The sequence below is a fragment of the Gambusia affinis genome, linkage group LG07 (assembly GCF_019740435.1).
Source record: "Gambusia affinis linkage group LG07, SWU_Gaff_1.0, whole genome shotgun sequence".
In the NCBI taxonomy this organism is placed as follows: domain Eukaryota; kingdom Metazoa; phylum Chordata; class Actinopteri; order Cyprinodontiformes; family Poeciliidae; genus Gambusia; species Gambusia affinis.
The window spans coordinates 17,147,061-17,173,459 of record NC_057874.1 but is presented as its reverse complement, the minus strand read 5'-3'; the positions used below and the strand labels follow the sequence as shown (position 1 = coordinate 17,173,459).

The 26,399-nt window shown below is 34.8% G+C and overlaps 2 protein-coding genes across 2 annotated transcripts; both read right to left on the bottom strand.

The window, feature by feature from the left end:
* Positions 1 to 3,981: 3,981 nt before the first annotated feature.
* On the bottom strand, positions 3,982 to 9,208 carry LOC122833565 (green-sensitive opsin). The gene is made up of 5 exons (XM_044121236.1): positions 7,276 to 9,208; positions 7,001 to 7,169; positions 5,877 to 6,042; positions 5,012 to 5,251; positions 3,982 to 4,635 (listed from the first exon to the last, which is right to left on the bottom strand). Exons 1-5 carry the CDS (start codon positions 7,637 to 7,639, stop codon positions 4,537 to 4,539), a joined length of 1,038 nt encoding a protein of 345 aa, XP_043977171.1. The 5' UTR covers positions 7,640 to 9,208; the 3' UTR covers positions 3,982 to 4,536.
* A 9,691-nt stretch (positions 9,209 to 18,899) lies between these two features.
* On the bottom strand, positions 18,900 to 25,797 carry slc6a22.2 (solute carrier family 6 member 22, tandem duplicate 2). Its single transcript, XM_044121233.1, has 14 exons — positions 24,307 to 25,797; positions 23,832 to 23,966; positions 23,521 to 23,661; positions 23,342 to 23,426; positions 23,137 to 23,269; positions 22,917 to 23,051; positions 22,218 to 22,321; positions 22,008 to 22,132; positions 21,806 to 21,918; positions 21,578 to 21,715; positions 21,316 to 21,418; positions 21,119 to 21,219; positions 20,505 to 20,675; positions 18,900 to 20,133 (listed from the first exon to the last, which is right to left on the bottom strand). Exons 1-14 carry the CDS (start codon positions 24,497 to 24,499, stop codon positions 19,969 to 19,971), a joined length of 1,842 nt encoding a protein of 613 aa, XP_043977168.1. The 5' UTR covers positions 24,500 to 25,797; the 3' UTR covers positions 18,900 to 19,968.
* Positions 25,798 to 26,399: the final 602 nt, after the last annotated feature.

Below are 26,399 nucleotides of genomic sequence, written 5' to 3'. Positions count from 1 at the left end.
TTTGAAACAAATATTGTAGTCCAAATAGACATAAATATTTGCAAGTGCAAACAGAAACCGATGTATTGTTTTATGTTTTTAGCAGCACATTACTGACTTGTTTGTTAAAACAATGGTCAGTCCATTTCAAGTAGCTTGTGACAAGCTTAATGAACTAAAGTGCTGTGATGCAAATAATGACTTTCTCATTAATGACCTCTGGAGCTGCATAGGCGGGTAAAGTTGTCTGCATTTCAGTTCTTTATTCACTTCTTAAATGCTCTTTAGTCATGTTGTTCTGTTGTCAACAAGGAAATGGTTATGGTATAAGAGCCGATAACCTCACAATGTAAAGGTAAAAAAGCTAACCACAAAAAAGAGCTGTAACTATAAGGCTTAATTCTCTTTTTGTCTGATAAGAGATACTTTAAAATTATTTTTAAAGTAACTCAAAATGTCTGTTTTGCGTGAGGAATTTCAATTATGTACCTGTGCTTCTACTTGCGATCTCTCTCTCAGCACAGTATTTCAGGTACTCCAGTAAATATTTTGATATTACAAAAAAAACATGTTTTTGCATCTGACCAGCAGGGGGTGTCACTTCCCACACAACATACTCCAGAATCAGGCCGTCTGCTCAAACAAGTCTGAACACAAACCTGAGAAATCTAAAGCTAGATCAAGATAATCCACTTATCAGAGGAAAACACAAATCTTACTGGAATCCCACATGAGACAAACATTTCTTAGACACTTGCTTAGTTATTTTCGAGTATTTTACTGAGGGTTAGTCAACATTATGTGATTTGGTGGAAATATTTGAAAATACAGAACAAGGTTGTCATAAACAAGTAGTCAAAAATAAAATCTGAAATTTTGAAGATCATTTTTTCCCATTTCTACTTTATCTACTCAGCAGTGTGTACGAGGCATGTCCACTAATATAATGTCTTTTTGAAACATGACAAACTTTAATCAAAAATATTTCTTGTCATATTCACAATGGCAATCAGTGTAGCACTTTGTTTTAAACATGAGGATGTGGTTACAGATTGTAAATCAAAGCACTCTCCAATTAGGGTATAAGGCAGCTTTTGTTTCTGAATCAACCTCAGCCACCCAATCTGCTTTGCTCCAACAGACTGAAGCTCCTTGAAGACATGACAGCCCATCTGGAGAGGCGATGACTTCAGCTACCACTGATGCAACAAGTGTCTTTAGAGGTTTTCTAACCTCCTAAAAGGAAAGTAGAAGTTTAGCCACATAATAACTTTAGGGGGAACATAATTAATGGTTCTACATCATATTCAAATCTCTGATAATGATGCTTAAAAATAATAGTATGCCAGGTCTGAAACTGGCGTACCAAAATAAAGCCAGAAAATTACAGCCTTTTGCCATAAATCATCTTGAGAAAATAATGTTTTAACAAATATACAAAAGTATTTTTTTTTTTTTTTTTACAAAAGTTACACTGCAGTTTTAAGTAGTGAATATGTTAATTTCTTTGTGTATTTATTTCAGAAATATTACTACTGCAGACTAAGGCAGGAGGCAGAAATAAAAAACTAGGTTCTGAAAAAAACTAACAAACTACAATGAAAAAATGAAGTTATTATAAAAACCAAAACAAACTGGGTGGGGTACCTGTGAACAATAAATTACAAACAGTAACAGTATATTCATATGTGACGGGACTGTAATAAATTTGGTGACTCTCACACTGAGACCTTCGCAATCACCACTCCGGTCTTTTACAACGACAAGTGTGTGTGACATGCACTCCAGGTTGTGATACCAGGGTGCATTTGGTTGAATATTTTTATGACTACACCTATGGAAAATGCATACAATATACCAGTAATAATTTAGGTGACTTGCTATCAACCGTATATTGTATAATCACCTGGAATCAAAGAACTTCACGTGACAGTGTAGCTCAACTAAATTTAAATCCCTGTCACTCGGAATATTCATAATTCAATTCATGTCTGTTTGAAGAGGCAAAAAGATGCTTGACACTTTTTTGATTAAAAAATACCTGATTTATTTCTTTAGCATTGATTTTATTTTTTATTTTTATGCAGCAGGTGCTGCAACCAGTTCTTCCACTGCAAATGATTTGTCATGCAACAGTCCCAACTATCTGCAAATTAAGAGCACAAGACTGAAGCAGCAAGGTTTCTAGCGTGCCAGCTTGACAGACAATATCACATAAACCAACATGAATGTTGTTTGCTTTCTGCTCTGAAATACTTTTAGACCTCATAGTTTATAGGTTTTTTTGTTTGTTTTTAATGGGTTTTCCTTTTTTCTATCCTCTGTATCAGATGTGCACATTTAAATTGTATGTCGCACAGGCCAAAGACACTTAGGCTAATGCCAAAATCCTTTAGTTTTGCAGCTTTAGCTTTTCCAAAGTGCTCTATAAGATAAAAATAACATCAGAAGAGAAAAGGGAAGCAGATGTGTATGACAATTTGATTGAACGGTGGAGGCATGCATCTACGAAGGAGGGTAATTGTAGTTTTAAATGTTCAGTGTGACTTAAAGACAAATCCAATTAGCAGGAGTAATAAGTCTATTAGACTGAGAACATGATAGACCATTGAGGCTCTTAAGACAGGCTTGCAGAAAGAATGAAACAAACTGTGGAATAAAAATAAAAACAACACTTTGTTATGGACTGGTAAGGTAAATTAGGTTAGTAAATTTAATTGTGCTATTTTCTTTTTGATCTTGTTTAGGGACATATATAACTAAGCTACAGCACAAGAAGGAGCACAGATGCATGAAATTTTGCAGCACGTAGATTTAAACTGAACTCTAAAAATAAAGAACACAAAAGATCATTAAAATATATTTAAGGTTGTTCCTAATCTGCATACATAAATATACAGCTGCATTGGGGTTAAAAGCTCTTTTACTGTTCCCAGAAATATAGATGTGTCATTATCTAAAATTTGTGAAGGAATGGGAGAAAGTTTGAAGCATAAAGCATTTCAAAATAACACAATGTCTATATGGAAGTCAATTTAAGTATGGGATTTAGTCATAGTACAAAGAAAGCTTTCCTCTTTATATCCTCGATTGTTGTCTTAAATTGTCTATTTTTAAGATTTTACTTTGCAATGGTAGAATTTCTGATATGTATTTTGCACACTTGAATATATATTCAAATATTTTAAATTTGATGGCTGTGATGCTACTTTCTCTCTCTGAGTCTTTCCAGGTTTAAATGGTATACTTGCAGGTACTTGCAGGAAAGTGATGTAATGGACTTGCTTGACTGTACACTGACAAGCAGATACTGTTTTTTGTTGTCCATTATGTAATGATTGATTGGCAGAGTTCCCACTGTTGGTTGCCAGATGTGCTGTCTAAAGGCAATATTTGCTTTTGTTTCATATTTTAAACGTTTTGGCATAAGTAGTGCCTTTTGCTAACAAAATGAGTCATCTTGACCATGATTGGCACCGTTTAGGCATTTGTGTTAACCGTTTTGAAAATGTGGAGTTTGAGTTGATAACTGCATCGAAGTAATCAAGAAAAACTGTAAGCGTAATTTTTTGTGTCTTTGCATGCAAATGCTTGAACAAGTTATGTCAAGAATATTTCTATAAATTTACATTAGTCTTTTTCTAAATCTGTCCAAAATAGGTAAATTGGTCCAATTGAATCTTGATTTTCTCCACTGAAGGCAAATGTGTGAAACATTATAGTCAGTGTCAAGGAAAATGAATCTTGCTCCTTGATTGGATACCCTGCTAACAGTGTATCAACTAGCATTGGTGTTTCAAGTTCCCTAGCTGCATTTTATTTCAAATATTTGAAAATGCTCTATGAAATAATCTGCCGATAGGCAAATTTTCTGCAAATAACTTGGAGTTACATTGATTTCATGTTATCATTGGGCCAGCCATACTAACCAGTACAAAATCAGACAAGAAAAAATATTACTGAAAGAAAACATGTAGTTTTACTGCTGGGTATGATGCAATGGGAATGATCCAATTTCCAATTTACCTGCTCCTTCAATAATCTTTCAATTGCATAGACAACAAGGAAGCACGAACCAATACGTCTTTTCATGCATGCATTTAATCTGTATCTCTATACTTTTTCTTTTTTTAGAAAATATTTACAGGCTATTACGACAGAGGCTGAAACAAATGCAAAATTTCACATTTCATAAATATACATAGGTGAATCTCACCCACTCACCATCTGAACATTTCACAAGCAGATGTTACCAACACAGTTGAGCAAGGAAACACACATCAGGCTGTGTCTCACCTTAGAGTCCCTTTTTTTTTATTTGTTTTTTTTTTGCTTATTTATTTGTTTTTGTTGTTTTTTTTAAATCATTTTTCCCCAGATGTAGATAATATTCAGAAATGTGTGCAGCAAAACATCACAGGCCAGTATATAGAGATTAAAGTCCTTTTGTTGCAGCAAAGTTTGCCTTGAATCCGTTTCTTTATTTCCGTGTCCATAACACACAGAATTAAGAAAACATAAGGAAGGAGGCTGTCTGAAGATGTGTAGCTGTAATCATTAAGCTGCAGTGGAGACTTCTGTCTTGCTGGTTGACACTGAGGTCTCATCCTCAACCATGCCACCCATTCCAATTGTTGCCAGCATGCAGTTACGGAACTGAAATACAAACATAAAGAAATATTTGAAAGATCACTCAAGTTTTGAATCACATCTAACTATATAATAGCAATATTGTGTGTTTTTCCTTCATAGCAATAATATTTAATCTTTTTGGAAGACACCAATGCTCTTCACTTTGAACTACTTTGTTGCTGAAATGTGCTATACAAATAAACTCATCATTTTAAAATTAAATGATGACTTCATGTAAAAAAAGAAACAAAACAACTTGTACTAAAGAAACACATTTTATGTTTTTCAGAGAAAGATTATAAACTGAATATGAATTTCAAGGAAAATAAAATATGCATAAATTTTTCTGACCTTTTTAAGATACAACATTCTACGCATAATCACTGTAAAAAAATCTGACCTGTTTGTTCATCAAAATGTAGATAACTGGGTTAAATAATGCTGAGCTCTTGGAGAAAAAGGCAGGAATGGCCATGGCGGTAGCTGAGAAGGCAGCTCCTCTGTTAAAGAAAATCCACGCAGCAAAGGAAGCATAGGGGACCCAAGCAAGAAGGAAGCCGAGGACCATCAGGACGCACATACGTGTCACTTCCCTCTCAGCTTTCTGAGTGGAAGCTGAGTCCTGCTGCTGGGCTGCAGCCTGGAAATGAGTTCAACAACAGGTCATGTTAGTGTTTGATTGTTTTAGACATTTTATTATACAGTAAGATCAAGATTGCAGTTAGGAAAAAGGAAAAATGTTTGTGATGCAGATAGATGTCCCCCCTAACAGACAGAGAAAGCAATTATTTTCATGTGAAGTATGAATGATGTTTCAATTACTTGAATTGAATGAATTGAATTAGACATACAAGGCAGCTTGTGAGCTACCAACTCATGAAAGTAAGTTGTCGAAATATTTAAAAAAAACTTCAAAACATTAATACCTATGATAAGAAATAAATTGTAATTGCTTTCCATGAATAACTTACTGTTTAGTGTTTTTCATTAACCATTGTTGAAGGATCTTGAATCCAAGCATTCCAGCAGACATTCAACCAAGCAATTATTTTTCTTAAAACAAATCTCAAAAGAAACTGGCTTAAGAGTTTGAGAAAAAAATGCATTTGCTCGAAAATACTGCATCATCCACATGCCTCATGCAATTTGGACTGGTTGGTATGGAAATGAATCTGTTAGCTGTCAGTTTATAATATTCTGTAATAACACAACATTAAAAACATGGAATTTATATTAATGACTATATTTTAAACTTCAACACTTACAGCTTTGACTGTCAAAACAAGACTCCCATATGTGAAGAAGATTGTGAAGACAGGGAAACAGAAGTGGCAGGTGAACATGTACATCACGAATGATTCATTGTTGAAACCTGGGGCCAACGTGTAATAGTCAGGTCCACAGGATACCTGAATACCCTCAGGAATATACCTATAGACAGAAGACAAAATGTAAGCAACTGGTTGTCTCTGCTTACGTTGTTCTAAGTTGGTGTTCATGTATGAACTTTCTTGAAAAAAAAAATTGCTCTTAAAACGAAAATGATATTAAAAAAGCAATTACAGGGTGCTGTGGCTTAAGTGAAGTTGTGAGTAAGCCATTTTTAAATCCAGTGTTTAAAAACTAAAACCTTGACTAAGCTGCATTTCAGTGTGTCATCCCACTTTAGTATTTAATCAATTTTGCCTCCTTTGTTTGTTTGTTCTGAAAGGTGAACCAGGCCTTTCTGTGAAAGTCTGAAATCTTTTCAGAAATTTGCTGACTTCACTTAGATTCATTACATGATAGCTAAATCACATTATGCTGAAAGCAATTATTATTTATCTAAAATTCCTCCATTTCAGCATCACCACCTTCCCCTCTAAGATCTTGGAGACCTTCTCTGAGACAAATATATTTTAACATGAATTCAGGAAAGTAATCAATGTTTTTTCCATATTTAAATCTTTTTTTTTTTTTTTTTTTTTTTTTTGCCAAAATGCGAAAGGCCTCATTTTCCTTGCCAGTCTGCTGAATGAGTGCATCTGTAAATAAATAATATTCTCCGTGGTTGTGTACATCTATGATTATGATCAGGAACGTTAAGGAAAACAAATCCCAAGTTAGAGTAATGGTCGTCTGCAATGCACAGAGTATGATTCCCTAGGTTTGGTTGCATGTTATAGAAGCAACCCAGCTAAAAGGAAATTTGCTTGAACAGCAGCTTTTGAAGTTACTTGTTAGCAAAGTAACAAACATGAAATTATGCAAAAATTTTAAGATCCACAATCTAACACCCAGATTTGAACAGAAAAAAACTACAAAGAATCACAAGAAGGAATGTCTCATTTTTGCAACACTGCCCTACAGATGTGGGTATGCTTTGGAACCATTATTGTAAATTTCTCACCTCGACCAGCCCACCAAAGGAGGACCCGCACAGGAGAGAGCCATGACCCAGGTAAATCCACAGCCAATTGCAGAATGGGTGGCAGTAAATTTAAAACTACCCATTGGTTTACAGACCACTATGTATCTCTCAATAGCCAAGACCACAAGAGACCATAGTGATACTTGACCTGTTGCAGACAAAGAACAAAACGAGCTGTGATGTGAAACCAGTCAAAGGATAATTGAGGTAACAATAATTTACTTAGGGAAGATTAGCATATTTCTAAACTTTACCTCCAATTGTAGCAAAGAAACCTTCCATATCACAGGCAATGGGTCCCAAAGAAAAATAGCCCATCATAGAAGAGTAAATGGTTGTTGTGAATCCAAAGGTGATCATGATCAATCCCGCGACTGCCAAGTTCACCAGGATGTAGTTGAGAGGCTGCCGGAGCTTCTTGTTCTGAGCTGTGACCACCAGTGTCAGAGCGTTGATTGGGAAGCCGGTGATCAACAGGAAGAACATGTACGCAGCTAATAATTTGAATTGCCATGGATCTGCCAAATAGTACTGTGGATACTCAAAGGGACTCCTCACCAGCCCTGTCCTGTTGTTCATGGGAATGTAGAAGTTCTTGCCTTCTGTGCCATTCTCCATTTTCTCAGGCTGTGATTTGAATTAGCAGAATAGAGTAAAACCTAAAGCTCTGTGTTTGTAGCTGTCTCTGCTCTCTTACTTCTTACATGGAGCCATGGTTATATACCCCTTAGGCACGTTATAAGAAGATGAGCTAAGAGGATCTGGGAATTCAGCCCATAATCTCTTGGTATAATCACTCGTTAATCAGTGATCTCTTTTTTCAAGATTTTAGGGCAAGTTTTGGAACCAGCGAGGTCACAGAATCGATTTCCTAACATTGGGTTGATGATAGAAAGATCTTTCAGGTTTCTTCATTTCTGTTTTTCTATTATGTTCCGTCTGTTTTTGATTTTACTAGACAGGTATTCTTTTATTCAAAGTGACAAATAACAGTGGTAAACAAATTTTCCCTGGAACTATGTGTACATACCAACTTAGTTAACTCTAATTCTGGTTTCGGTTGCTTCGCCCATCCTCAAACATGAGGTTGGTAAACAATTTAAATCGAACAAAGCAAAACAACTTGTTGATTATGACTTAAATGGAATTAAAGGTGGACCCTGTTTGACAACCCTGGATCACTATCCATTTAGTTGGGTTACAGCTAACAATTCCCAAATAGGATTTCACAGTACGGGTCTGTGTCCACTGTAAACCTAAATCTCTACGTTGGTTTCTTGAGGAACTAGAAGGCTAAGAAACAAGTTTTATATTAACATCCAAAGTGGCAAAGTCCAAAAGTAAGTAAAGTAAAACTCAATGGGTATTAAATCATAACACAATTTCTGTAGTAAATGGAAGACAAATATCAACTTGAGATGCAAGACAGAATATGAAAAAAATAAGTGAACAAGCTCTAATGTCTGCTTTATCGGTAGGTCTAGAATTAGACTACAGGAAGGAAGCATCCCAGACAGGCTCCCTGAACAAATTGCTAAAGTATAAACCAATCACTAAAGACAGATTTTGGAACCGTTACTGTGTCAGACATGGGACTGTTGGCATTAAGTGACATGCATGCCAGGTTTTCTACGACCTACTTCTGCTTTTGTCCTTGACGTAGTCAAAGGGTGACCCAGGACTCTGAAGTAACTGGCATCCAGTCTCCATTTAGAACTCTATCACAGTGAAACATGCAGCGTCAACAGGAGACGGTGGTTCCAAACTGCTGAGAACCAGGAATACTGTTATAGATTTGTCCTGATTTTCCCTCTTCACCAGCCATCAGGTGTTGTTGTATTAAACTACGAACAAACAAACCAACCATAATTCTAACAGATATGATACAAAATGTATGGATTATATATTTAGTATTCTGTTTTTTTATGCCTATGCTTCTATTGCTCATCCCAACACCTTTAGAAGTCTTTAAAAAGTCAAAAGCGGAACATGTTCATCACTAACATAGCCTTCCCCTGAACAACCTGGGGAATAACTCATACATCTTGACATAAACCACTAACTGTGGAGTAAAGCCACCATCACTAGCACCATCACCAGTCTGATCTCAGCACCCTACACTGAAAGTCATCAATTCAGGAATGACAATTGAAAACTTCTAAAGAGCTCTGCTCACACAGATACTGAAAGCACAGTGCATAAAGCACATTATGTCAAATACCTAAATCCTTCTGTTAAGTTTAAATTATTGTCAACAGCTGAAAATAAAACTCCTGCCAATGTGAGACAGTGAAATTGTTTTCCTGCCAAACTAGAACAAGTTCATGATAGAAACTATTTTCTTCTTTTAAAACAGTTCAGAGGTTTTTCCAGTGGAATTAATAAAGTGTATTTATACTGGGCACTGGTAGGTATTTTCAAATGAGAGGAGAGACATCTTCACTAGCCATAAGAAGATGTCCATTGGCCTCTTAATTAAGCTCAGAGGATTATGGTGAGCTGGAAGATAAGGAACAGACAAAGGCATTTGAAAATTCTGTGACAGTCCTGGAAACAATCAGTGCTGTGTGTGAACATTTTATTTATGAAATAACATTGCAGTTTGGATGCCAGTGCATAAACCATGATTACAATTAAACAATAAAATTTAACATTTGATCTCTCATCAACATAAAGAGAATACTCATAAAAGAGCCTGTAAGTACATTATATTTGTCCCAATAATTGAATTAAGTATTAATCAATTCCATTGCCATTGGTATAAAAAATACTTTACCCCATAGATGGAGACATCTTCTACAAAAATGACTTCATATTCTTTTCAAACTGATATATGTCAGCAATGTTATTCATAATCTGTTTATTTTATTTTATTTAGATCCCACAATGATGAATTGCTTTTTGAGTTCTCTTAGCCTTTGCCTTAGCAGAAACAGAAGAAATCTGCAAGACTGCTTATAATCCGTACATGTCCCCTACTAAAACTGGTTACAATTTACAGCACTCTGAATATATGCACATTTATGTCTCACTGAACTCATTTTGCACTCATAGGTTTTAATAACTATTTACTAAATCAAGTATCCTAAGTAGAAATTTCGATCAAGATATAAACAAAGTTTCATTTTACATAAATATTTAAAGCTAGAGCTATCACAGGATGCGAAAAATCTAATTTATGGGAGTTGCAGAGAAACAATATTCTTTCAGACATTGTAACTGGCTGTGATTAAAACGAGCATCTCTAGCCAATGGCCAGCGAATGCTTACCTTGAGCAGATGCAATTCGCAAATCAATCAACAAGAAAGAAGGTTTCTGGTTTGTCTAATTGAATAAGAACATGATCCCCGTTTTCAGGCCCGAGGCAAACAGCTGAGCTGCTCCGGATCCTCTTGACTAGCATCAATTGGTTTACCATTAACAGACGTAATGTACAAGCCAACAGTAAAGATGTAATGGGATCCGGCTACTTTAAACAAAGTGGAATTACGGACTTAAAGGCCTGCTTCTAATTTCCAGGAAAAATCATGCATATTTATCTGCACCCCTGGTAAAGACGTTCAAGAAGCCTTGAAATAGTTCAATTTTTTTATGGAATCTTTATTTTATGCTAAAATGTTTTTGAGAAATTCAATTATTCATTAAATATATTTATGTAGTGTTGAAAAGCACTTATGTTATTTGGCTTTTTCATTAAGTACACTATTTGAACCTAGCATACATGTGTTTTGATTTTGGACGAAAATTAGTGCAAAATCCACACATACGCAGGGAGAACAAGCATGAAAACACAATGCCTCCGTTATCACTGCAAAATCTTTATACCACAACCAGTGAGTCTAACATTGTCAAAACTTACCTAAACCCAATAAGGTAAGTTCACTTTTATCCCTTAAAACACCAAATACGATATTTCAATATTCAATGCTGGATTATTGTATCAGTTAAAATGGATACAATGGATTATTGTATGCATACAGCATTTAATGCATACAGCAATTAATGCATACAGCATTTAATGCATACAGCATTTAATGCATACAGCATTTAATGGACAGGAGTGCCACTATGATATATGTTCCCATATTTAGCACATATTTAAGTATGTGCTAAATATGGGAACATATATCAACTGAAGGTAGTAGCTATGCTAATTTAAATGAAAGCTTAATTTTCTGTTTTAACATCTTGCCCTTATCTTGAGGTAAGGGAGTTGCACAAAATTAATCTAAGGGCCACAAATTGCTCACATTTTGGATATCAATGGTCTCCTAATGAGCCAGAGAAAATTACAAAGTGATTCACAAAAAAACACATTAAACACCTCCTTAATTAAAAGCATGTGCATCCAAATATGTTTATGACCGTATTTTAAACATAAATAATAAAATTGACACTATATATATATATATATATATATATATATATATATATATATATATATATATATATATATATATATATATATATATATATATATATATATATATATATATATATATATATATATATATATATATATATATATACAGTGATGGCATAGTTACTTTGAAAAAGCACCTTTAATCAGACTACTGATTACTCCTTGAAAAAGTAACTTAGTTAGATTACTGACTACTTGATTTGCGTTTCACTACCACCGCCATTAGAATATTGTTTGATTGTAGTAGGTTTGGTCTACTTCCTCGTGGGGGCGGAAGTGAAGCCTGTAATTGCCTCATGTCAATTGGGGTTCAACAACCGACTGATGCCAATAGATTTTAAACCTACTACTTAGTGACCTGAGTTGCACAAATTAATTTTAAAAATGAAAGGACCTCATAGTTTAACAAATATTTATATTCCTTTATGTCTTTGTATTAATGTTGAGCATCACAGAAATGCACCTATGAATACTAGTAAAATTGGGCTATTTCTGTTTGCTTCCCTTGGTATCCTCACTTAAATTTGTCTGACCAAAAAAATAATGCAATATTTTCAATACAGTTATTAGAGCAACACAATGTATGCAAGAAATCCATTATCTAAAGCTTCTAGTAGAATACAGAATAAATATAATACAGAATAAATATATCCATTTCAATATTTTCTTGAAATTCATTAAAAGAAAATTCTATGCAGAGCATTCAGCCAACAAACTTGTAACAGAAACTGTTTGAGTTTCTAAATAACTAGATTACTGGCTGGGGTTACCCGATCCGTCTCACGATGAATAAAGTTTGGGAGCACCTGAGGTAATCCCTTTACATGCAAGTCCTGTCTGTGGACAGGTAATCTTACACCATTTGATGCTCAAAATCCCATTAAATCATTACATTTTAAGAAAAAATAGATACTGACTGAAATAGTTTGGTTCCCCTTAAATCTGCAAGTGATTACGATTTTAAAGAATTAATTTATCAACTAAACAGCTCGGTAAGTTTGGTAAGGTTTTACAGCTGTAGGTTTTTAAGTGTCTTTCATTTAGTCAAATTACATTAAGCAACTCCTGACTTTTGGAGGCAAAGATTAAAGTTTATATTTGTGACACCATGTGGATCCAATTTTTTTTTACACTGTACAAAATTGGAAAATTACTATAAGCCATCTCTATGAGCCCTTTGCTTTCAAAGAAACCAACACTTTAGACATTCACTGAAGCAGGAGTATTCATGTAATTTGTATGCACTTAAAAAAAATTTTTTGTATAAAAGTACATATATTTGAAACCACATATTCATGTGCTAAATTAACCTTGTTTTAAATAGCTGATTTAGCCAATAAAAAAAACGTTTACTTCTGGGCTATAAGCCTCAGATCAAATACAAATACAACTTTCAGGACTTAGTTTTCATTATTTGTTAAATTTGTTGAATACATTTTTACAGACTTGAAGTATATTGCTTATAGTAAGCCCCTGTTCTTTGCAGAAGACCTTAAATTCAGTTTTCTTATGAATGAGAATGTTACTGAAACCGACATTCAAATGAAAAAATGTGTATTGAGCTGGATTTTAATGAGATGTTGACAACATTTTCCTCTGAATCAACAGGATGTGTTCTGGTAAAGAGGAGCTGACCTGATTATTGACTAATTGCCAGTACTAATTTATAATTACTTCCTAATGAATAGCTCAGTAGCTTCTTATATGCTTCTTATGTAACAGATATAAATTTTAAGTATTCAACAAAACATAATCGGGAATTTGGCAGTATGTGATGATTCAGTAATGTTGGTCATTTCTAGCTCATGGTTAAATGATCATTGCCTAATCAGTGGCTGAAATAGGAAATCATCAGGATGAAATGGGATTTAGATTAAATTACAAAATTAAAATGTACATATATATTGACTTTTGACAAAAGACAATCAGAAGTTTATCACTACATAATTGTTTGTTTATTGCACATGGAACTAAATATGATGAATGGCCCAATTAGCTTTTACCATGTTACCAGATGCCTTTTATTTCTACACAAACCGGACGTTTATATGAACAGTAATGATAATTAGTGAATTTTAATTTTACTGTAGAGAAAATAGAAATATCAAAACCACCATAGTGACAATGAATGCCTGGAAAATTTCATTTGACAGCATTGTTTTATAACTGGCTTTGGGATGTCCTTAAATTTACTTGCTTATGAACTGGATTCTATTTGGTTAATTTCATTATTTTGATTATATATTTCTGTGTCATTGTGTAGAAACGTAATATTTGTTATTATTTTTTTCCCATGAGATGACTAACATAAAGTACATTTTTGCATCATTCTAAATGGGTGATATTCAGGGTTGTCTAAGACCTAGCTCTGTTTCTTCAGTTACTGTAAACTTTATATAGTTTGATAAAATGTTCAGTTTATTTTCATGTTTGAGATTCCTGGAAATAGGTTTTCTTTTCTTAGTTTAACAAATAAACTTGATCAACCAATAATGTATTGCTGTTGCAAAGAAAAAATCTGTAACTAAAAATTTAATCCAAAAAAGAAAGTGATATGTGTTATTGTAATGCAAAGATTTATGGAAGTGCCCTGGATGCATTGACAGGAAGCCATCTGCCGCAGAGTTTCTACAAGAATGCCAATTCCCACAAGTGGGATTTCTAGACCAAGAAGCTTGCGCTTATCCGCTTACCATCCAAAAATTGTCACTAGCAAGCTGTTAAACCGGAGGGGTTTGGCCCTTCCTAATCCTCAATCCTAACAAATTGGATTCACACCTTCTACGCAAGTCAGAGGTGATAAGTAGGTTGTCTAGGAGTCACGCTGCACGTTAGGGGTGACACCTGTCTTCTTTAATTCATGTGATGTGATTACATTCAGGCTGAATTGTGCACAGAAAAGAGGTCAACTCGCATAACACTGAGATCAAAGAGTGAATTGGTATTCTGTGGGGATTTTTTAATTATTTACAATAAGACTTATTATACAGCCATTGTTGGTAGAATTTCTACATAAAATACTATAATACAAATCTTTAACTGTGTGCGTTTTGAATTTAGCCCATTTCCCCAGTGCATGTCTGCTTTCTTTTACATACCCTACATACCTTCAGGCTTTAATTTTGTAGTAGCTGTGTAATACGTAGGTGGCCTGTCTGGCTGACTATCACCCCCAACCCTTCCTGCTAGGGTTCTGTTGTGAAATTTAAAATTTATCTTATTTTTTACCTTTTTTCACTACCAGTGAAACTAACCAAGCTAATGGCTTGTCAGAGTGGAGCCATATTCAAATACCATTTTCTAAAATTACCATCAAAATTTAGTTCAATGCCTCATACGAAATATATTTAAACTATTGTTTTTGTTCAAGCTGGTTACTTCAAAATATTGTTGTGAGTGTTCAGATTATTTTAGTCTATTGTTTTTTAGCTAAAGGCTAAAAATCCCAGAGCTTGAATATTTGGGGAAAACCCGTCAGTCATTTGGATGCACTGAACTATCAACTGCATCTAATGGCAAACATTTAAAATATTGTATGTATTTTGTTCACTTGCTACACAGAAAATATTTTATTTTAAAATGTAATCCTCCAAGGTGGGAAAAAAAATACAGATGAGCGCATGATTGGTGTCAGTTTTGTTGGAGGATATTGAACTCACCTGATCTTGAATTGAGCAGAGTTCTTCATACGAACATGACGTCTGTTCACAGGTTGCAGATAATGTTGACATTGCCTTCAGTTATCTGTATTGGAATTGTGATTTTATTACAGTACAAAGGAACACAGACTTCATAGTGCTTTAATGGAATACCCTGCAGGGGCAAATTTCCTTTGACAATCAATTCAGTTTGGCTTCGGATAACTAAAACAGGAAAGTAAGTGAGTGAGTACAGAGATTTTGAGTTTGTGTAGGTAAAGACAACAGCAGAGAATTAAATAGATCCAAACAGGGTGAGCCTTCTCAGCATAGGGGTGGCCCAAATCTTCACCACCACTGATGATGAGTATAATTTACTTATAACCTGTGTGAACTGAACTTATTCCTGGAAAGGTTGAATTTGCGCTTCCCCAGTTAACCCATTGTTTTTGCTGCCCTGGTATCAGGCCTTTGTCACGCTCTCATCAAAGCAAGTAGAAAAACTGGAGGGCTTGAGGGTTGAACAGTCAAGTTAAAGTTAACTTTTCTGCTTGCAGTCATTATGTTTTGGTCATTTTCATAATCTGACCTGCATAAATAAGAATACATATTAAGGTACAGAATACCTTAATATATGTTAAGGTATTCTATCTATTTAAAATTTGAATAATTTTAGATAGATAGATAAATATGTAACATCTGTTGTAATAAGGATATCAGAGCTGAGCGCTAAATGAGATTTACATAAAAGCCTGAGCAAGATGAGAAGTCCAAAAAAAGCTTAGATCACTGGGGTGCCATGCTACTTGCTTACAGTCCCGCATAAACAACAGCTAATTGGTATTAACGCTTTGCTTTGCAGCGACAAGTACTTAGCACACTTGTAGGGCTGAAGTGTGATGAAACTGTGACAGGAAGCAAACAGGAACTACATTTAATCTTTTAGTTGGTCAGGAAGACACATAACAGTGATCTAGAACACCTTGCAATGCACAGAAATCACTACTGCAAATAGTTTTGTGTTATAATTGATGAATGAGTGCATAAGAAATAGATGGCAAAAAATTTAAAGCATCTAAACTTTATTTATAAATAGAAATCTCACTGGGGTAAATGTTAGTTATGAAAGAAAGAACAGCCATTCAAATAAATCTGCCTAAGAAATATTTTCAGTTGGGAAAAATAAGATAACAATAAAAGTGTTAAAACCAATAATAGATACAACTTTAAAGAGTAAATAGCACACATTACATGCGTAACATGACAGGTTTTCTGTGATCAGATCCGAAAAACATCAGCAGGCACAAAATGAGAAAAAAAGTATATGTCACCACATCAATAGTTTTGATTTTAATATTTTAAACACATAACCACACAAAAAAATTCTATAAATAAATCTCGGTGGATGTTGCTGCAATAAATTTTCAAATGAATTGGTATGTCTTGTGTAACTTATGGCAGGATACCATTCTTGAAATAAATCTTAATTTGTAATTGCATTTTTTGTGAAAACCACAGAAAACATAAAGAGAAGTTTCAGTTGGGAAAAAACTGAAAAATTTTTTTCCCATATATATATATATATATATATATATATATATATATATATATATATATATATATATATATATTCCCAGAAAACGGAACCACCATCCAGACAATAAGTCAGGTTGTTTTGGGTCTGCAGAAAGTCTAACATGAACTAAACAAAGTAAAAGATAAACCAAACCAACTCATAAGAAACCAAAACTATTTCAGTCTTAAGCTGTATTAGGACTAATTTAGACATACATGTGAAACCTATGCAGCTGCTTTTAAATATTCAATTTAAAGTCCGTCACCATCAAACAATCCACTTGTTGTTTGATGGGAAGAACATTGATGTGAGAGAAGTCTCTCAGGCCCTGCTACCATAGACTGACTGATGACGTGATCAGTGCTGTTTAATCTCAGCCTTCACAGTAGCTTTGACAGTCGTGAAGCAAGGATTACTCCCTAATGCCACCCTCTCTCCTCCTCGCCTTTCCTATTCCTCTATCTCTCACCATATATGGATGTACTGTGAGCATGTAAAAAAGCTGAGTGCTATTACCATGCCTGGATTCCTATTGCATATTTTGAAGATAAACCTGACAAGTAAGGGGACTGATTTTTACCACCACAAAATGTCTTTGTGTGCAAAAACTCAAGGATTATTTTATTATAGCATTAAAGAAAGATCTCTTAAAATGTTTTCCATTGTGGCTGAAGCGCCCTCTAGAGGCAAACTTTAACTCACTCAAGATTTCTAGAATAGAAATAAAATAGAAAACCCCTCTATGACCCCACAATGGGTAATTTTTTTCAACACATTTTTCAATAATGGTCAAAGAAATGTAATCATTTAATTCTCAATCAATTAAGCCCTATCTATTTAAATATAGTAAAAAATAAAAGGAAACAGAAATACAGAAAACAATTTCTGTATGTCTGTCTATATGAAATCTGATATATTTGCTATCAGCATAATGTCTCCACCTCCACACTTCATATTTGATATGGCCTCCTAGGGTTTGTAAGCTCCCCTCCCTTTTTTTTTTTTACCACCAAATATACACAAAAACAGTAACATCCATCCATCCATCCATTTTCTGTACACCCTTCGTCCCTAATGGGGTCGGGAGGGTTGCTGGTGCCCATCTCCAGCTGCGTTCCGGGCGAGAGGCAGGGTACAGCCTGGACAGGTCGCCAGTCCGTCGCAGAAAAACAGTAACAGTTTGAGTTTTATTAGCACAGGAATGTCTCCAAAAGCTAAAGTTTGTTCTTGTGCTAACTGTAATCTTTCTTTTTATATCCCACTTTAAGTAATGGCTTCTTCCTCTCTGTGTGACTTCTCAGCTCTTGTTGACTATAATGATAAATTCTCTCAGCAGCTTCATCCAGCATCTTCTCATGTCTTTTACTTTTGTTCTACCTTTGATCCGTACATTTACCCCCAAAACTCATCCATCTCTGGACCAACAAAGCCTTCCAAAACAATACATTCTCCTGTTATTAGATTGCGTGTAACTGTTTGAACATATTAATCTGGTACATTCAGGTATCTGGCAAGACTGATTCATTCAGGTTTAGATACAAAGAAGGCACCAGTAATTATATTTCATGATGCATTTATTAAAATATAATTTATGTCCAACCATTAATCCAAAAAGTTTTTTTTAACCCTTCATTCAATTCCAACATAATATATTCTGAAATTAAATTAAATATGATACCCTCATAGACGTTTTGAAGTTTAGGATAAGAAAATGAGACAAGCAAGGAATAAAAAAAGATTTTTTAAATGTTCACTTGAAACCAAAAGTTTGCAGTTACAAAAATTAAAGTGAAGCAATCTGAAAACAAACTTAAAACAATGAAATGAGGAATGAGTTGTTATGTAGCTCAATTATGGAAAAAAGAAACAACCCGATTAAGCTGAGCAGTAGTTTGTAATTAAAGAACTATTAAATATTAAGTAGGGAAGTTTTGCTTTATTTTATTTGAACAGACACATTTTTGGATTTCTGTGTTTCAGATTCTATTCAAAAAAGATATATGACTTGGTAAGCAAAGCTCTTCTATGCTCAAGAGAAGTATCTTTTTATAGCATGGTGACCAAGAACAACAACTTAAAAAGGAGTAGCCACCCAAAAAAGTACACTACTTTAGTTCTTTTAGCTCAATTTCCCTCTCAGTATCTCAAACAAAAAGCTCATCAAATAACTTTGTAAAAAAAAAAATGCATGTAATGTATTTCTTTTTCTTATGGATTGATAACTGTGCTGCTTTTTTTTATTTTTACCACATTGGCAGTGGAGTAAATTAAATACAAATAAAGATAGTGTGCTTTGTAGGTAACCAGTGCTGCATAATTTCATAACCACAGTATTTAGTATCTGGACTGAAGTTGTTGTTTTAGTAACTAGTTCTCAGTCTGGATCTCCTTAAAAGGTTTTATGTTGCTTCAGCTGTACCTAGTGCAACATGACATGACAGTGTAAATTGGCTGAACAGTTTTGTTTCACGTTACCCTCTAATCTGTCTGTGATTAAAGCTGTACAGGCCAGTTTTTCCACAGTTTCAAGTGTCAGAGGAGAGCTGGCTTGCTGTAGCAAGCTTACGGTGTTTAATAAAGTGCTGGAGGATATTTAACCTGGGTTGAACATTTGTCCTTTTATATTTAAGTATGATTTGGAAAAGTATTTCATTGCTTCATAATATATTTTTGAAATGAAATAAAAAAGAATACTTTAAGTTGATTTTATTTTCTTCCAATTCACATTTTTTTTCTTCCCTGACATCAACCTAACAAGGAGTCAGAGTAACTCTTGAAACACTTCATAAAACCTCTGTACCCTAACAGAGTACAGTGCTATTCTAGAATAAAGTTATTCTTTTTAACTTTATTAAATCTTTGGATTTAATAAAGTTAATTAACATAGTTTTGAAAATTTTATTTAAGCATGCTCCAGTAAATCTTTACACATGCTATTAACTCTTGTAAAAATATATTTTTATTTTTGCTTTCCCTTGCCTTGAAATATTTTCTCAATTTCAAAAAGACTATGTAGCTCCAGGGGTTTGCTATCTTTCTAGAAGGTAGTTTTAACATTTGATCTACTTGTTTACAAGGAACCTAAAGTTAGCTGTTATTACAGCAAAATCCATAATGTCACATTTCATCGTCGGATTTGTTAATAGATCTAGTCCCAAATGATTCATATATTTGGCAGATTTAGATTTAAACTAAAATTTGCATTTTATCAATGTATTTGTTCTTTTTCTTTGCTTAAGATTTTAAATCTAAATCTGCCAAGAGTCTGAATAATTTTCACTAGGCAGACAAACAGACAAACATGGTTGATTAAACTACGGATGACCTCAGAACTGTGTTTTCTGTTTCCGGTGGATGATTGGCTGGACGCAGTGTGGACAAATCTGTGAATGACTGAAATGCTTCAGGGTTTGATGCTTTCTTTATTGTGCCAGCTGGTACATTCTTTGCTGGAGTGCAGAGATGTTTTAGCCTCTGTGTAGAAGGAAAGAAAGACCTTTTGTCATTTTAGTATGTGTTAAGATGACTTATAATGAAGAATGACAACAGGCGCAATGTACAAATTAGAAAGGTAAAAATGGTGGAAAAAGATATTAAAGACAAAGATGGTGTCCTACAATGCACCTCACTTCATTTATGTGCCTTCTTTTAATTTTCAGTTATCTCTGATTCAGTGTCAGCATACATAGATAGCATAGTCTGCTGTACAAAAGCCATAGTTGATTTTGTTTGCCAGTTTTTGTTGTAAATTAAAGCTTTTTTTTTTTTTTTACATCAGATTCTTTAGTGTCCTCCCAGCCTTGATGCCTAATTAATAAAATGATTTCAAAATTCAATATGTTTACCTGTTTTAGTGTTCCTGGAGTGATGCTCACAGCATACAGCATCCACAGTGGAACAAGTAATGTTGAGGAGAGAGTGAAGAATAGTCCCAAGGCGTATCCCCACCATGGATATTCATACGTGTTGTTGAATTTCAAAGGTTTATGTTTGATCACAGAGAACAGAAACGTGAACTAGAAGAAAAAGATACAAAAAAGCGCAACATCAGTTTATTTAATGCAGTGCAACCTTAAAGCTTGAGAGAATTTTCCACATTTTGAAATTTGTTGGACTGCAGTTGTATCCTCACTGTAATATGCACAAGGATGTTTCTAGCATCTAGTCCACAGTCAACCCTGCCCCACTGTAGGTTTGGTTAGGCAGTATTTTATTAATCCAGAGGAAATTATGAGGTAGTCTGTTGCTTACATACATATCTGCACATGATATATACATAATTAAAAAATATAAAAACTACAACAAATGGAATAGAGGGAAACAATCAAGACATTCATTTCCCTGTTTCTCACATTCCTCCTGTCGTTCTCTCTGGTTTTGTTTAGAGCTGTGCTCAACTTGGACAGCTGATATGCACAAAAGATAAATTAATGCAAAATATCACAAAATTAACACTTACGGTACAGATAGCTGGTGTGATGTACCGCCAGCAGTATTTCATGAAAGGCCAGGGACGATAACCAATCATGTCCTTCACATTATCATAGTGACGATCTGCACCTGAAACATTAGAAACTATTAGTTTGCTGACATGCAGCAGCATAATAGAGGAAGCCATTGGAAACTTGAGTTAATCAAATGTGTTTGATCGCATACCATAAACCCATCCAATACAGATAGACTGAAGAATAGCAAAAAATAGAAGTGTCATCCCACTGCAGGCATAGTAGTCAAACAGCTGAAAAACATAAAGGCCTCCCTGAAAAAGACACAGTCTCTGTCACTCGAAGTATTCTAGCTGTATACAAACTACAGAAACCCTTTATAAAGATTTTTTTAGTCGTATTTAGATGTAAATTCAGCTTTGTTTCCATTTGCTCATACTATAGATAAAGGATTAACTGTTCAAACCACTCACCTCCGTGACCATCACAAGACCAACCAGGAAACCTCCAGCACAAATTGTGAGAAGAAGCAATCTACGCAGAAGGGTTTTTTGAAAGTAGGAGGGATACATGTCGGAGATGGTTGTAACCAAGGACTCCTGATATACAAACTGTTGAGGTAAGAAATATTGTTCAGTAAAATTACAGCTGTGCTTTTGTATAAGACTTTCAGTTTTAAATAAAAAATTGCTGTTTCCTACCTGACTATCTAATCCCAAGAAGATAATCATAAAAAAGAAAAATATTGCCCAAAGCTGAGGCAGAGGCATTAAAGCCACAGCACGAGGATAAGCAATGAATGCCAAGCCTGGGCCTGTCAGATGACATCAAAAAGTTTCTTTAGTATGTTTTATCGCTATCACTTGGAATCTCTGTTAAACATAAATCATCGAGTTCCAGTACCTGATTCAGCCACCATGGAAATTTCCACATTCTGCTCTTTTGCCATAAAACCCAGCACAGAGAAAATAACAAAACCGGCTACAAAACTGGTTAAACCATTCAGCAGGCATAGGTAAATACAATCCCTGTTTGGAGGAAGTTTAAAGAAATAGTGTTAATCATATCATAATGAAATAATTATATTCTGAGTGTAAAAAAAATCACATCTACCTGTAACAGTTGTTGTTGTATTTGTTGAAACTTCCCAAAGATGTCAGAACACCTGTGCAAACTCCGTAGGAGTAGAAAATTTGGCTGCCTGCATCCATCCATACCTGAAAATGTACATTTTGTTATGTTATCAGGACCTAAGTGTGCATATTTTGTTGAAATTAAATTTGATATACCAAAAAAGTTTACACACTCCCTTTAAACCACTAAAGTATAACTTTCCCCACCTTTGTCTCCTTGAAATGTGTCCAGTATTTACACCTGATTTTTTCACTTAGTTCTTTGGTTTACATTATGGTTTTTTTGGGGGGGTTTTTTTGGTCTGTTTTTTTTTGTTGTTTTTTTTAGGTTCTGTTGGGAGTGCTGTTTGTGATAAACATCCAAACAAGCCAGGGCTTCCTGTGAGAATATTTGTTGAGTCATCGACCTTCAATGCCAATTTTATTGGTGCAACTGCACTTTGTGCCCTTCCCTTATTACCGCAAAATCCAAGAAGAAAACAATCTTAACATTTACATATTAATAACACGGTATGCCAGGATTCTCTGGATTACGGTCCCTTTGCAAAATATTTTGAATCATAAGGATTTTAAATGTGGAGAATCGATTACATTTGCTACAAAAGATAGATACAAAACCAAATATTTATGAATTAAATCTTAGAAGACAAAAAACAGCTTTACAGGTTTAAAAAGGTACCTCTGGGTCAGCAAGGCGGGACGGGTCAGGGTAGAGGTAGAAAAGAATACCGTCTTTTGCTCCTGGTAATGTCAGTCCACGGACAAGCAACACTGCCAGCATTACGTATGGAAATGTAGCTGTGAAATATACCACCTAATACACAAAGATTACAGTGACTGTGAGTACAAGATAACAAAAAATCAGAAATGAAAGGAAATCTGTTTGTTCTGTACTATACCTTTCCTGTGGATTTAACTCCATTCCAGACGCAGAAATAACACAACACCCAAGCAAGAAGCAGACAAAGAGCCAGATCCCAACGAACACTCCCCATGTTATCAATTCCATTGGACAGCCCCAATATTCTCCTCCTGTGACAGACTCTATTCAGTAACGCACACAAACAGAAGATCTGAAATAATGTTTCACTTCCTTATACTTACTCCCAAAACTGAACAACTGAAGATGTCGTGTTGGCGTACAGGTGGAAAGAGGATGTCTCATTGTGACCATGTTCAAAACAAGCGACTTACAAGGAAGCAGAGATGTTGTAATTAGCAGGGGGGAAAACAAACTTAGGTGAACGATGATGTAAAAGATCCTGAAAACCTGGTTTTTTTACCTGTGTTCCAGCTGTTATTGCAGCTCACCCATGGAAGTTCAGTTCTGAAGGACGAAAACAGGTAGAGAAATGTCCATGCCAGAATGATGATGTAATACACCCCGGTGTACAAAACAACAACTTGGCTTCCATAACCCAGGCCTATGGAGAGACAGGTATGTCTTTAGCAAGATATATGGAACACTTGTAGCTAAATATATATATATATACGTTTTTCACATTTTTTTTTACCTCACCTCCATTTATAATGGAATAGTGTTTGTTTGATTCTACCCAGGTAGCATCAGTACTGTGACAGCTTTAGCACATACCTTCAAATAGAGGACAGATATTCCTCCAACATGTTATTCCACCCTGGCTGGTGAATTGACCCAACGATGTCTCAAGGAAGAAGAGTGGAATGCCACAGGTGATTAGAAATAAAACATAAGGAATGAAGAAAACCCCTTCAAAACAAACAAGTCAGTGATTAGTATCTCAGAAATATCAACACCAGGTTGCTATTGACTCTTACACCTTAGCCTTTTTTTCTTACATTTAATAATGTCAACAGTGCTGAATATTTTTAATCATTCTTATTTTTCAAGAAATACTCTACAAAACAATACTAACATAGCTATTTGCCATCTCTTCTCTGTGGCCACCTTTTATGGTGGTTTTGAGGTCCTGGCATTGCCCATTATTATTGCCCTCACATAAATCATGTATATTGTACTGTATTTTGACAGCTGACCTTTCATTAGGATATAGCTAGCGAATGTCCAGCTCTCAACAACAAGGATTTACCTCCTCCATTTTTGTAGCAAAGGTAGGGAAATCTCCAAACATTTCCAAGACCCACAATATGTCCAGCCACCGCCAGGATGAACTCCATCTTTGTGGCCCATTTGTCCCTCACATGAGTTTTTGGCTCCATGCTGAAAGGTCTGTCCCCAGGGTTTGGTTTTGTTTTCACATGGGAGATTTGTTTTGGATCCATTTTAACCTTGGTCAGGATTGGATAAGTATCATTAAGTATGCAATGGACACAGTGTTTATTAGTCAAATACCTTTATAAACAGAATACATTTACAGTCTGCAATACTTGTAAGTTCAGTATGGTATAAGTAGACAGCATGAAATCGTAAATTCAATCGGTCAAATTTCCATTGCTAATATTTCCATTTCTTTATTATTATTATCATCATTATTTAGTTGGGGGTTTTTTTACATTATCATTGGTAATATTATTTTTATTATGTTCAGTAATGTAATGAAGGACTTGTACATATTTCTTTTCTCATATATCACTCTCCTTACTATGAATACGTTAAGGACTGTACTAGACTCTGTTTATGATTTGTTTTTGCATATTTAGTTTTGTTTCTGACTGTTCACTTAAGCTTACTAATTTAAATGTATTTGTTTATATAACAATTTAAAGAACTAATGAAATTCACAGTATTCTTAAAATAAATTGTACAGTTTATATTTATTTATATTTCAAAATGTGATTTGAACAATTAGAAAAATTATGAATATGTTTCAGTGCATTGAATTTTGAGGTCCAAATCATTTGAAAGCTGCATGTCACACAGTAGAAAAGTCTTTTATTTTGAAAGTGTGATTTTGTAAATTTTTTTCAGGAGCTGGAAGAAGTGGCTGGGGAGAGGGAAGTCTGGGCCTCCCTTCTGAAGCTGCTACCCCCGCGACCCGACCCCGGATAAGCGGAAGAGGATGGATGGATGGATGGATGAAAACAAAGTGATTGATTCCTTTTCTGTTCTCGATGGAAATAAATATATTTATTCAAACGTAAACCGGTCCCTGCTTCCCTGGGTTCTGACTCACTGGCTCCCCCTTGTTCTCAAAGAACTTGTCAATGTGACACTTATCCGTATCAGCTTGGTGCTTACACACACATCATGTATATGTGCATTTTTTATTTTTATTTTTTTTGTTCTTGTGTCTCCATTAACTTCCATAACATAGCTGTCTAATAAAAAATTACAAATCTATCAATCTGTATATTACACCCACACACCTTTACACATATTTTAATAGATTAACACGGACTAACCAAATTAGCTCTTTTATTTTCTCTAATAAGAAACTAACATATTACAACACACATATATATCATGTCCATACAAAAAGTCAAATTTTAAACAACTTTTAGTCTCGTTAAACAAGTCTCTTATCTTACCTTGAGCAGAACAGGTTCTTTTCTGTCGCTTCAGAAGATGAAATACCTGATTCTTCATAAAATGTAGAGAGTGGTTTCTGTAGGAGTGGCCATTGAGACTAACACAACCTGTTTTCTCAGAACCAACAGATACCAGAGTTATATTTCCAGTTGTCAGTGACTGTTTTGTCCAGATAACGCAGATAATCGCCTCAGACCCTATGCAGCGGCTCAAGCTTATCTTAAGGGCTACAGGTCTTAGATGTAGAACATTTGTCCAGTCCCCCCCCACCCCCCTACTCGCCTTATTGTTGTTGTTTTTTTAAATACAAGGAAGTGAGTGTCTTTCGAACAATCGTGCATTTACTTATTAGTCAAACACTGTATCATTTGACTCAAAATGATGGAAGGTCAGCGCTATTTTCTCACACATGTCAAACTGCTGAATCTGGAGTCTTCCTGAAGTCTATTCACTCTGTTCTTTTGTGTTGCACTGCATATCCAGAACAAGTTTTCGCAGAAATACTAGACACGTTTCTTGGTAATTCATTGTCAGACAAAACAATCCGGTCAAAAATATAATATAAACTTTCCAAAAAGAGACACAAAGTTTTTTTTAGAAACATCAAAAATACAAAATGAGCTAAAATGATCATACAATATAATAATTGGTGACATTGTGGCTGATGATCACAGAAATTATTTCAGTTTTAAA